The sequence below is a fragment of the Myotis brandtii genome, unplaced genomic scaffold (genome assembly GCF_000412655.1).
Source record: "Myotis brandtii unplaced genomic scaffold, ASM41265v1 scaffold165, whole genome shotgun sequence".
NCBI classification, from domain to species: Eukaryota; Metazoa; Chordata; class Mammalia; order Chiroptera; family Vespertilionidae; genus Myotis; species Myotis brandtii.
The window spans coordinates 1,855,890-1,869,544 of NW_005356042.1; the positions used below are offsets into that span (position 1 = coordinate 1,855,890).

Genomic DNA, 13,655 nt, shown 5'->3' on the forward strand with positions numbered 1-13,655 from the left:
TTTCCCCTTTCAAGTTTTCAGAATCAGACAACAGACTGACCTAAAAACCAATTCAGGTGCAGCTTTTCAAAGTAACGAACCAAGAAGGGCTTCTGACGGTTTCTGTTGCAGTTCATTTTAAACAGACATACAAAATATAATATTAAATGTATATTTTTAATAAAGCCAATAGTTAATTTACTTATAGGAGCTTTAAAAGATACAAAATGTAGAGTTCCAGTTTGGAAGCATTGTAACTATTCACACAATGTCCTGCTGATGCCTGAGCAAGGACCCATGCCCGGCCACACAAAGGACACACACGCTCACACATGCAAACACACGCGCTTTGGAGAGACTCCTCTGCCAAGCGCAGCACCTGGAATTACCAGTGTTCAGAACAAGGTGGTGCTGAGAACACAGCACCTACCAGGAGACCACACAAACAGCTTCACACAGTCTCACAGCCCATGGAGATGCAATTAAAAAATGTCTTAAGAAAAACAGACTAGAATGGGACAATTAGCAACTTCGACATCAGCTGTGCTGGGGCATCAAGGACTGACCTCTGACCAGGGTGAGGTCTTGGGGAGGCACTATTAATACAAGAGTACTTTAGTATATCAGAACTTGAAATACAGGGTACTGTGGACACATTACTGAAGGAAATTGAAAACTATGTTACAAGTCAAACAGCCACAAACAACTTCAACAGAGTTTAGTGCACACACTGTGACGGCTAACACAGACAAGAGCCACGCAGGGTTGGTGCAGAGCACGTGCCTGAAAAAGTCTATGTACAAAATAGTTCTCTGTAAACATGGTGAGGTGAATGTTCAGAACCCATGGTGAAAGGATCACAAGTACAGGCAGCAATGGCATCCCCACACAGCACAGGACAACACCCGGGCCTGGAAGTAGCCTGGCGACACAGTATTGAAAATTCAGGCGGCTGGGCTCAGACACCCTCAGGGCCCTCTATAATTAGTGTGTATACAGACATATATATATATTTTCTTTTTGGTATTTTTTAAATATAAATTTACTTATATCTGTAGAAAAATGAGAACATAAATGTGTTATTACAATCTTTGCTGGAAAAGGTTATATGGAGTTAGAAAGAATAAACCATTTATTAGTAGTTAACATATATTAAAATGGTTTAATGATTTAAGAAAATATAAAAAAAATATTAATACTGTCAAACTTTCATACCAGAAAATATTACAGATTTTTTTCAATTAGACTTTTTCAAAGATGAAATATGAAAAATTTAAATAAGTTTTATATAAAGAACTTCTGTAACCTCAATTAATATACAGTGGGATGTCTATTCTATATAGATATATTTATTATTATTTCTCAATTTAAGCACCATTCAATTCTTCTGGATCCATTCTGGCTGGAAAATCCCTAAATCCACAGGATGTTATCTATTTAATGGCACGTTAACTGAATATGAGGTGGGTTTTTTAAAAAAGAAAATACTTTAATTCCTATCTATATCTTAATTGGTTTGTCTTGAGCCAGCTCATAAAAGTTACTGCAATTTCAAGTGCCGGTGTCTCTGTACAGCCCCTTGACCACACCCAACCTCCGAGACTGTATTGAAGCCTCTGGCCATGTGTGGAAGGACCTGAGGGCAACAGGTGTGTCTTTGTCCTGCAGACAGTAGCCAGCTGGCTCATCTCCATGCACCATCAGGAATTGCCTCGACTTCAGTTTTATGATCCTGCTTTTGTAAATCGGACAAAAGCTGCACTCCCTGGGTACTGCTGGGGTGGTGAGGGGCTGCCCACACAGAAAACCCAGGTAATTGCTTCTGATCACACATATTCTATATGTTGCCCATTTTGTATAAGCTTAAATAAAAATAGTGTTGAACAAACCTCCAGCCGCTATATTTGTTATCTTAAAAACTTCAATGCATTTTAGGCAGATGTTTTAACTGAAAACCTGTATGAAAAATAGCTATAAAATACAGTGATTGGTGTGGTCATCACTTAACGTGTTAAGAAGGGAGAGGTTTCAGAAGAATGGTCAGTTTCGCAGTCATCCTTCCAGCCTGATGCCTTCCCAGCACACACAGTGGGACTACAAACTTGAGAGCTATTTCTCAGAGTGTGGCCTGTGGCCCAACTGCATCAGAATCACCAGAAGTGCTTATTAAGCTCGAAGATCCAGCATTTCCCTGAGGAGGGTCAGAGACCTCCGTCTTCAGCTGGCCCTCCAGGGGTCTGATGCCTCCAAAGTTCGAGAAGCCAGGCCTTAAAGGCTTGGAGCTGCCAACCACCCCCATCCCCAAGGATCCTTGCCTGGGGCAGGGGTGCACTGGTCCTCTGGGGCATTGGTGCCAGCTAGTCAGCCCTAGGATGGGGACACTGGCCCCAACAGCTTTGGGCAGGCAGGCCTGGGTCAGTACTGGGGCAAGTAGGCTGGCCTGCGCTCAGCCTTCCCCGGGAAGGCCTTGAAGCCCTTGGGCGCTGCCTTGTGTGCTGCTGGGGGTGGGGGCTGTGGTGGGGTCTGCACGTAGGAGAAGGAGGCCGTGCTGCAATCACTGCTTGCAGCCCATACCGGAGACTGCAGCATCTGCATGGTGTCGTTCCACTGGCTGCCAGGGCTGGTGACTGCATAGAGTGGTGCGCCTGGGCTAGGCAGTGTGCTGGGCAGTGGAGAAGGGTGTTGCCAGGGTGCTTTGGGTGGCCACGTTTTGGTTTTGTTATCCTGAGAGACAGAAGAAGGTGCTTAGTGGCATTTCTGGCAATTTATCATCTTTCCCACCGCCCCGATCTCTGCCCTGTTTTCACCTAGGAGACAGGGTGAGAGCCTCTCCCTCTCCCACAGCCCTGGGACAGCACTGTGCAAGAGAACTGGCAGTGGCAGGAATGTTGTCTGCACTGTTCAGTGCAGCAGCCACGTGCCAGTTATGGCTAGTGCAACCACAGACTCAATTTTTATTTACATTGATTTCCATTGATATTCAAATAGCTACATGTGGCTAGTGTCTACCATATCAGGCAGCACAGTCCCAGAGCTTCCTCTACATATGGCTCTGAGTTAGCTGAGCTGGCTGATCATTTAGACAAAATCATGGGAAAAAAGTTGTTCACCACAAACAAAGATCCCATCATTTCTTTGACGCCCTCTTAAAATTTCAGCTTTGGTCCTTGGCCGGTTTGGCTCAGTGGATAGAGTGTTGGCCTGCGGACTCAAGGGCCCCGGGTTCAATTCCGGTCAATGGCATGTACCTTGGTTGCGGGCACATCCCCAGTAGGGGGTGTGCAGGAGGCAGCTGATCAATGTTTCTATCTCATCGATGTTTCTAACTCTCCCTCTCCCTTCCTCTCTGTAAAAAATCAATAAAATATACTTTAAAAAACCCCAAAACTTCAGCTTTGGGCTCTGGCTGGGTGGCTCAGTTGGTTGGAGCGTTGTCCCGTACACCAAGAGATTGTGGGTTCGATTCCCCCGATGCCCAGTCAGGGCACATACCTAGGTTGTGGGTTTGATCCCTGGTGGGGGAACGTTTGGGAGGCAGCAGATCAAAGTTTCTCTCTGACAGCCATGTTTCTCTCTCTCCCTTCCACTCTCTCTAAAAATCAATAAACATATCCTTGAATGAGGATAATTAAATAAATAAATGAATAAAAAACGAAAAAAATACTTCAACCTTGGAACCTTGCTCATGGTCTGTATCCAATAGAGCCAGCCCTGTGGCCAGAGCAGAGCCCCCAATACCTGATTCATATCCTCCACTGTGGTAAGAAGAGGCGGTGAGGGCAGCGTGCTGGTCTCCTGCTCTCCACTGCTGTGTTTCCTGAAAGAACCAAGAGCTCAGTGCAGTAGTTGCCTTGTTTCCTGTCCAGCTTACCTCCAGGGGGCACCTTATCCACTTGGCTCTGGCATCTGGGGCACTGATTCTAAGTGGGTGTGTGGAGACGTGCTTGGATACACAGCGTGCAGGGGAAAAGTGAGTCACCATCAAATGCTGCACTCCACAAGCCATCACAGGGTTGGGATAGAGTAGGGGTGGCAGGCATGAGGACAAATACTGGCTCTTTCAGCTGCTCTCTGAGTCCATCAGCTATAGAAGCGGTTCTCAACCTGTGGGTCGCGACCCCTTTGGGGGTCGAACGACCCTTTCACAGGGGTCGCCTAAGACCATCGGAAAACACATATATAATTACATATTGTTTTTGTCATTAATCACTATGCTTTAATTATGTTCAATTTGTAACAATGAAATTGGGGGGCACGTATTAAAGGGTCGCGGCATTAGGAAGGTTGAGAACCACTGAGCTATGGCCTTTTGTTAATTTATTCAATAGATACTGATTACTTACCATGCAATGTGGATATGTGACTATAAACTAAAAGCCTGTTAAGTTTCACAACTGACATGAAGTTTGTTATAAGGATGAAAAAGGCAGGATTAGCAGGCTCAGAGCCGGGTAACTCAGTCTATCAGCGCTCCTGCATGCAGACAGCAGTCTCTGCAGAGGTGGTGCTACAGGTGCTGAGATGTGTAACCAGCCTCCCTGATTTCCCATGTCTCAAACAGAAGTCTGAAACTCCACCCCTGGCTCCATCCTGCTTCTCCTGCAGTCCTCCCAGTCTTGGTCCATGGCTCCCCCTTTCACACAGATAGATATTCAGGCCAAAAACTTGCCTATCATCCTTGATTCTTCTCTCTCACACATACCCTCTGCCAATACCTCACCAGTGCCCCCTCATTGTGTTCAGCTTTCTGCTCATCAGAGGCCTTCCTGACTCTCATTCTGAAAACAGAAAATCCACCTGTCCCTTGCACTCTGCCCCCAAACCCTGCTTTATTTTTCTTCACAGCATCTAACCCAATCTGACATATTTTGTTGTTGTTGTTTTAAATCTGCCTTCCCGCAATAGAATATACCTTCCACAAGGAGGGGGATTTTGTTTTGTTTGCCGCTACATTACGGTGCCTGGTACATGATAGGTGCCAATGAATGAATGAATGAATGACTTTAACTTCTCCAAGTCTCAACTTCTTCACCTATGAATTGGGGGTAAAACAGTACTTGTATAATAAGATGGTTGCTATGTGCTGAATTATGTCACCCCCCTTCCCCCCAATTCATATGTTGACTCTAAATTCATATGCTGAAGTCCTAACTCCCAATACCTTATACTGTGAGTGTATTTAGACATAAGGTGCTTAAACACATAAGTTAAAATGAAGTCATTAGGGTGGATTCTAATCCAATGTGACTGTTGTCCTTATAGGAAGAGAAGATTAGGACATGGACACACACAGGAGAAGACCATGTGAAGATACAAAGAGAAGAAGGCTGTCTGCAAGCCCAGGAGAGAGACCTCAGAGGAAACCAATCCTGTTGACACCCTGATCTCAGACTTCAAGCCTCCAGAACTGTAGGAAAATAAACTTATATCGTTTAAGCCCCCAGTCTGTGGTACTTGGTTACGGTAGCCCTAGCAAATAAATACAGAGGTTGCGAGAACTGAGTGAGAAAATGTATGTAAATGCTTACCCAGGGCCTAGCTTGTATTAGCAATCACTATCATCACCACTGTTACAACTCTGTGACTCAGGTACCCTTCCTTCTTCACCTACCCACTCCACATTGCTTATCTACTGAAGCCCGACCTGTCACACAAGGGCCGTGTAACCTGGCCTCCCTTTCCTCTCCACAGCATGACTTCCAATGCCCAGGCAGCCCTGCATGCTATTTCCTGCCCACATCCTTTAGACTGCCACTCTGGGCCTCTGCTTTCTCACACCCACAAAGTCTTCCTACTTCTCTGTAACCAAATTCTCCTCTTATTTCAGGGTCCATTTAAATATGAGATCTAAACTTCTTAGATCTGAATAGACTATATTTCTGTTTTTTTCAACTTTGAAATACCAGTCAGAGGTCATTTTACCCACCTCTACCTTTCACAAGGAAACTGAGAGTCAGCCTTTTATTTGGAGCTGCAAAGCCTGCTGGTGAGCCCTGATTAGAACTTGCTTGTCCTGGTCCTGCTCCCCCCACTCCCACAAAAGGCTGCCTCCTGCAAGGCACAGACCAACACAGGCAAACCCGGTCTCAGAACTCTCCCTTGCCTGACATACTGGAATTTTTTTACTTTCATTGGCACGAGGCTATTCTGCCAGCAAAAACTCAACCCAATGTTAAGTCACCTGGACTACAAGCCTGTGTGGTGGCCCCACAGAGGCCTAAGCAAGACAGTGCCAGCAAAGGCCCTCTGCCTTTTTCACGCAAGGCCGATTGGGAACAGTGGGCTCCTGAGTTTTCCAGAGGACTAAGCTGTGGATCACATTCACGTGCCCCATCCTTTGATTTAGAAATCTCTTCATACCTTCTCTGCTTGACAGCAGCAACGAGGTCAGGCCCTGAAAACATGGAGAACAAGCTGTCGCCATTGGCGGAGGATGTCTCATCACTCGAGCTGGCTGAGTCTCCCTGAGTACCCGACCAGCCGCTGTGCAGGCCATCCCTGAAAGCCAAAGAGAGAAGTTGGTCCTGGGCCTCCTGCAGCCAGCCTAGACACCAGCAGCCCAAACCAAGCTCTAAAAGTCTTTACCCTCCACTCATCTCACTCCAAATAGTGGTTTCTTATGTCTTACGTGCAGGTCCACGTGCAAGTGACCTGTGCAGTTCAAACCTGCTTTATTCAAGGGTCAACTGTACTTTCGTTCCGTGGCTAGGAACCCATGTATGCAGAGAGTCAACTTAAATTTGTTTGGATTTTCAACTGCATGGTGGGTTGGTGCCCCTAACCCTTGTGATGTTCAAGGGACAACTGTAATACATACGCATCACTGCCCTTTATTCCTCTCAGAAACCTGTGGTTTACATATGAAATTCATCAGAGCAAACAAAAACTTGAGGTGGTCTTTAGCTGTCCAGATTTCTTAACCAGGTAGCAATAAGAGATGTGAAAAACCACTCCCCAGTTGTCTTTATGATGAAAATCCACAATTCTCTCCATTCAATGGAATCAGAACCATACACCTTTACTTTTTGTAAATGGTAAGGATCACATTCCATAAACTACATGGGTTTGTTTCATAGACATGCTCATTTCAGCATAAAAACTTTGTTAAAAATGCAATTTCTTTACACTATCAAATAAGATCCTTGTCTAGGGTGGAAGAGTCTGTCTAGAAAATCAATTTTATACCAATGGTGTGTTCACAGGGACACTTCATACCACCGTGCATCCCACAGTCAATCACAAAACTCTGCCTCCTGAAGATCTAACCATTTGTCACTCTCACATGTGGGTTTGGAACTGAATTACTTGATAAGAGTGCACAAAGGCCCCAGCGGGGACACCCAGATCCCAAACTCAGCTTTACAGCCACGCCCAGCACTCACCCTTCTGTGAAGAACTCTGGGAAAGGCCAGGTCCTATGGGCATCATCCATGGGTGGCCAGTGTCCCCGAGGGTTGCCTGGACGGCGACTGTGTTGGACTTGCCGCTTCTGCTGCATTGCCTGGCTCACTCCTGCCACGTAGCGTGCAAATTCAGGGTCTGAACCCACTGTGTTGAGACAAAGGGATAAACAGGGTTTGGAGCCAAATTGGCCTCATTTCCTTTGCTACCTTCTGAGGATGTGCTGGTCACACACACAGAAAAGTGGTGAGCTGCCAGGCCTGTGGCCAAGTTGGCTGCAGGATTTGCCTAGCAGTCTGCAATGGTGAGCTGGGGCTTGGAGCACATAGGTCTGAGGTTCACCTATGGTGTGCATAGGACTGTCAGGAAGGCTTATGCCTAGGACAGAGGCAGGCTGAATGTGAACAGGAGACAGGGAGAACAAAAAAGGTTTGTTTTATCCATAACTAAATATTAAGGACAAATACTTTAACATTTTCCAAAGTCTAATGTTACATAGGTAACAACTTGGAAAGTCAGGTGAGCAGCCAACTAACCTGGGAGTTATCAAAGCATCAGGGTTAGCCAGATAGAGAATATATGCCATTCCCACTTGGGCCCAACTCTGATAGAATATTTCCATGGATACTGGATGGCAAACCTGCTCATTCAGTCTGAAGAAATAGGAGTGGTAATAGGCCCTGACCCAGTGACTCATTTGGTTAGAGCCTCGTCTTGACATACCAAGATTGCAGGTTCGATCCCCAGTCAGGGTGCATACAAGAACCAACCAATGAATGCATCAATAAGTGGAACCACAAACCAAAGTCTCTCTCCCCCTTCCTCTTTCTCTCTTAAAAGTGGTAAAAAATAACATGAAATTTCAGGATGTATTAAGAGGTGCCTAGAAACATACTGGATAGAGCTGAGTAATGTGCAGGGCAGTAAAAGTGGGAGAAAAAAACAGCACAGAAGGTATCTCTCTTAGAGAAAGAGTCAAACAAAAAGCTATGGCAGCCCCTCCTCTCTGAAATCAATAAAATTAAAAAACAAACAAATAAAAAACCCCCAACCTGTGTGGTTCAGCGGTTGAGCGTTAACCTACGAACCAGGAGATCATGGTTTGATTCCTGGTCAGGGCACATGTCTGGATGCGGGCTTGATCCCTGGTAGGGGGTATGCAGGAGGCAGCCCATCAATGATCCTCTCTCAACATTGATGTTTTTATCTCTCTACTCTGAAATCAAGAAAAATATATTTTTTAAAAAACTATGGCAGGAAAATACCCATGGGTCACAAACTGATTATGAATCAGCAGTTTGTATGTTTTAGCTCCAGGTTGGGAAAGACACTAAAGCACAATCACACTGTTAGCTTTTGCTCAGGGCTCTGCCACAGGACCACTGCATGAAACTGTGCCATTGTGCACTATGGACAGATGCCCACAAGGGGGAAAGTAGAGGCTGAAATCAAGGCCCTGTCCCAGTGAGTCAAGCCATGTCCCCAGGGGCTGTGTGTGTCTGTCCAGAGAGTGCCTTCTGTAATGCACCTGTCTATATAGACTCTATGCCCTTGGGACAGGTCTGCAGAAAGCTACATTAAGGACTTGAAGGTCAGAAAGGAACACCCAGAAGGAAAAGCTGGTAGGATTTGCAGGCTAAGGACATAAAGACAGCCTGGGCCTCAACAGGTATCAACAGTGATAAAATTCTGCCCTAGATGGTTTGGCTCAGTGGATAGAGCATTGGCTGGTGGACTGAAGGGTCCTGGGTTTGATTCCAGTCAAGGGCACATGCCCAGATAGCGGGCTCGATCCCCAGTAAAGGGCGTGTAGGAAGCAGCTGATCAATGATTCTTTCTCATCATTGATGTTTCTCTCTCTCTCTCCCTCTCCCTTTCTCTCTGAAATCAACAAAAATATATTTAAAAAATAAAAGAAAGAATAAAGAATCTAAAGCTTCAGCATAGGTAACATCAACTCACCTGGATTATTTAAAAAAGAAAAAAAACAACAACAGTGATAAAATTCTGCCAAATACCACTTATACTCTGGTTCACCTACATGACTCTCAAAAAATGTACAGACTGTTTATCAGCAATGGAGGAAATGTGCCATGCCTCTCCCGCAGTGCCAAGGTGGGCTTGCTCCTCCACAGCAGCTGGAGCTGTTTGCCCTTCCAGTAGCCCAGGGTATAAGGTTCCCCACATCCACCCACCCCAGGGCAGCAAGAACAATAAAGCATGAGCAGCAGCCTGAGAAATTTCTAGAAGAAATAAAAAAACACTTCTGCCCTTTAACAATTAATGTTGGGTTGTTTTGTCAGGGAAACTCCTCTTCTTGTGGTTTTGTAAATATATACTACAGTTATGTACAATATTTCAGAGTATTCCCCTTGTGAATGAAACATACTTTCCACTTCTGTATACCTTTTACTAAATTAGAGAAAAAAGCAATTTCTATATACTTATCTTGCATCTACACACTTTATCAGATTTGTTTACTAATTCTACAAGTTTTTTTTTTTTTTTACTGAGTCTTGTTTTTTCCAAGTCTATAGCTAGCAAAGAGATGTGCTCTATAATCTATCATTTTCTAAAGCTTGTATCTCTTATTTCCCTTGTTTTTGTCTTGATGTATTTGCTAGAAAGTTCAAGATAAAGTTAAATGCTGTTGGTAGCGATAGCTGCCACCCTGTTGGGGTCTAGATTTTAACTGGAACTTTGTTTCACTATACAAAGTGCTACTTACTACTGGCTTTTGGTAGGTAGTCTTTTTTTAAAAATTAAAAAAAAATTATTTTACTCTAGAGATTGTCTCTCTTGAAAACAAACTCTACATTCCAGACTCAGCCCCCTCCCCCCATAGTCTTTTTTTTTTTTTAATATTCAAGAAATTTCCTTCTATTCATGTTTTACTCTAAGGGACTTATTTATTTTTTAAGAACTGCTGGTGTCTTTTATTAAATGTCTCCATAGTATCTATTACTATGAGTTTTTCTCATTTAATTGGTCGATCTAATGGATTACCGTACATTAGCAGAGTTCCTTCTACTGAACCACCTTATACCCCTGAAGTAAACGGGGTTTAGTAACATCTGCACTGATGGATTTTCTTGCATCTATCCACTCGTACATGAGATGCACTATAGTTTACTTTTTGTATAATTCTTATAAAGTTTTTATGGAAAAAATCATGTTGACTTCATAATTACCTTTATAATCTCTTCTACTGAAATAGATCTATAGATCTAGGCAGGTTTTCTACTTCTTGGTACAATTTTGGTAATGTATATTTTATTAGGAAAGAATCCATTTTCCATTAAGTTCTCAAATGTGTTGTCATCAAGTCATATGTAGTAATGTTTAAGAGTTTTTCTAGCCCTGGCCAGTTTGGCTCACTGGATAGAGCTTCGGCCTGGGGACTGGAGGGTCCCGGGTTCAATTCCAGTCAAGGGCATGTACCTTAGTTGCAGGCACATCCCCAGTAGGGGGTGTGCAGGAGGCAGCTGATCGATGCTTCTCTCTCATGAATGTTTCTAACTCTCTATTCCTGTCCCTTCCTCTCTGTAAAAAATCAATAAAATATATTTTTTTTAAAAAAAGAGTTCTTCTAATCTCTCCTGTATCTGTAGTATTTATGTCTCCTTCTTTTTTTCTAGTCTTGTTTCTTTTAGCTCTTTTTTTTTAATCCTCACCTAAGGATGTGTTTTTGTGGGTGTTTTTTTTTTTGTTTTTTTTTTAGAGGAAGGGAGAGGGAGAGGAAGATAGAAACATCAATGATGAGAGAGAATCATTGCTCGGCTGTCTCCTGCATGCTCCGCACTGGGTAGTGAACCCGCAACCTGGGCATGTGCCCTGACCGGGAATCAAACTGTGACCTCTTGGTTCACAGGTTGATGCTCAACCACTGAGCCACACCAGCCAGGCGAGGATGTGTGTTTTTTTGTTGTTAACCCTCACCTGAGGATATTTTTCCCATTGCTTTTTCAGACAGCTTGGAAGGGAGGGAGGGAGAGGTGGAGAGAGAGGAAGAGAGAGGATATGTGAGAGACACATGGATTGGTTGCCTCCCGTGTGAGCCCAACTGGGCTGAGGAACGAACCTGCAACCCAGGTACATGCCCTTGACTGGGAATCGAACCCCTGAAGTTTCAGTCTACAGCCGGCGCTCTAACCATTGAGCACACCAGCCAGGGATACTATAATCATGGCTCTTATCCTTAATCAGTTCCTCCTCCTAGTTTATCTTTGTTTTGTTTCTAAGTTCTTTTTCTAATTCCCTAAGAAAACTCTGGTGGTATATTCACACTGTGTATGTTGGGAGAAGCTGTATTCTATGAAGGCAGGAGGGTACCCTACCACCTTTCATAGGTCCTGGAGTTTAAGCAGAAAAGAACACCACAACAGGAAAAAGCCCCCACTGCTGTGGCTCCCATGAATGGGAGGGCCCAAACTGGAGCCCACTTGCACTAGTAGCTTCTCTTATGCCTCAACCTGTCCTCTGCAAAGTGAGAAAAAGAGTTCCATTTATCTTCTCAGCCTCAACCTCACTGCTTCCCACCTTCGCTGGGTCTGTCCCATACTTGCCATCAGGCAGTGAAAAAGGGTCTTTAAAATCACTTCCCCACAAGGCTGTGGCCAACTGGCCCTGTGATATCCTCGGTGATTATATTTATGCTACAACCCTGAGGGGGGGGGGGGCACTCACGTACCTGCAGGATCAAAAGGCAGAATCTCTCCCAACATTCCGAAGACTCCATCACTTTGGTCACGATTTGGCCAGGTATTATTTCTAGGTCCCTGTGGCTTCTGCCCCAAAACCTCTGACATCATGTTATCCATGTAGCTGCTCACCAGACCCAAGCTGTACAAGTCAGAACTGAGATCAGACATGCCAGGCCACTGGCCCAGAGGAGACAGACCCACTCCGACGGGCTGTGCCGGCTGCTGGGATGAGCCATGTACCCATTTCCCAGGGGCCCGAGGCTGGGGTGGGGGCTGCTGCGGTCCAATGGGTTGGAGCAGGTGTTGGTAGTATTGAACCTGGGGTTGTTGTTGCTTTGGGGACTGCTGCTGAGGTGCCAGGCCTTGCTGGGGTGTCAGAGGTGTGTGTGTCCCAGCTTGGGGTGGCCGCGGTGGAGGGGGCGCAGGCAGTGGTGGCTGCTGTGGCTGCATGGCTCCTGCCTTCTGTTCAGTCACCAAGGCTGTGGCAGCAGAATTACGCCTTGTCACTAATGGGGAGCCCTGATGTGACTGGCCCATATTAAAGCCGGAGAGAAAATCGATCACCTCCTGCATTTCCTGATCAGTTGGTAAGTTCATACCCTTCTCGTCCTTGCCATCATCCCCTTGCAGAAAGCTGTCACGCCTCTCCATGAGAAAACCATTGGCCATTTGATTACTGGGATTCTGAGCTGACTGTGAAGGGTCTGCAGTCCTAGGAAAATTACCAATGTTCAAAATGCTTTGTAACCTTGAATCAATATTACTGGGCATTTTGGCTTTCTCTTCTGAACACCCAGCTATGAAGATGCTTTTGGAAGGGGTATTTAGGATGGAATAATTGGTGCTGCTGCCAGAGCTGGTACACGAAGCTTTCTTGGTGAAGCGGGATGTCAGTTTGGAGAAGGTCTTCTGCAGGCCGCCTGAAGATTTGTTCCCGTTTCCAGAAGGGAGGTCAGCCTGATTCCCAAAATCACACATCTCCCTTTGCAGCTGTATCTGTATGCAGGGCAAAGCTTGTTCCCTATTTCAACAGAAATTTAGTTTTTAAAAAAAGACAAATGTACAAATTGGATAATGAAATAGATCTCTTTATATTTAAAAAAGACTTCAAGAACAAAAAAGACCTCTCTGCGTGTTATTAGGTTCACTTACTTATATACTAGAGGCCCAGTGCACGAAATTCATGCACACATAGGAACCCTAGGTTGGGCCAGCGATCAGGACTGATCAGGTTCCCCACCTCCCTGCCTCCTCCTTCCCTCGCTGCCCACACACTGCCATGGCGAGGTTCCCCCCGCCTCCACGCCTCCTCTTTCCCTCACTCCTTCAGCGCCCCACAGCCACCGCTGGTCCCCTGCCATGTTCCCCGCCGCCCCCGGTGGACAGTGCACATCATAGAGTGATCAAACTACCATTTTCCTGGTCGAACTCCCGAGGGGACACTTTGCATATTAGCCTTTTATATATCTACACTAATAAAAGAGAAACATGGTAATTGGCGTACGACCACTACCCTTTTCATTGGCTAATCAGTGAGTATATGCAAATTAACTGTCAGCCAAGATGGCGGCC

General features: G+C 45.1%; 1 protein-coding gene across 6 annotated transcripts in view; it reads right to left on the reverse strand.

Annotated features, from left to right (window-relative positions):
* Window positions 1-1,202: 1,202 nt before the first annotated feature.
* Window positions 1,203-13,655, reverse strand: part of KIAA0355 (KIAA0355 ortholog) — a 91,144-nt gene continuing 78,691 nt past the window's right edge. For all 6 annotated transcript variants that reach the window (XM_014536619.1, XM_005862474.2, XM_014536617.1 and 3 more), the window contains 5 exons: window positions 12,071-13,104; window positions 7,362-7,527; window positions 6,340-6,477; window positions 3,718-3,796; window positions 1,203-2,703 (listed from right to left, as the gene is read on the reverse strand). In XM_014536619.1, the coding sequence (XP_014392105.1) occupies window positions 2,395-2,703; window positions 3,718-3,796; window positions 6,340-6,477; window positions 7,362-7,527; window positions 12,071-13,104 (1,726 nt within the window). In that variant the 3' untranslated portion in view covers window positions 1,203-2,394. The remainder of the gene's footprint in view (window positions 2,704-3,717; window positions 3,797-6,339; window positions 6,478-7,361; window positions 7,528-12,070; window positions 13,105-13,655) is intronic.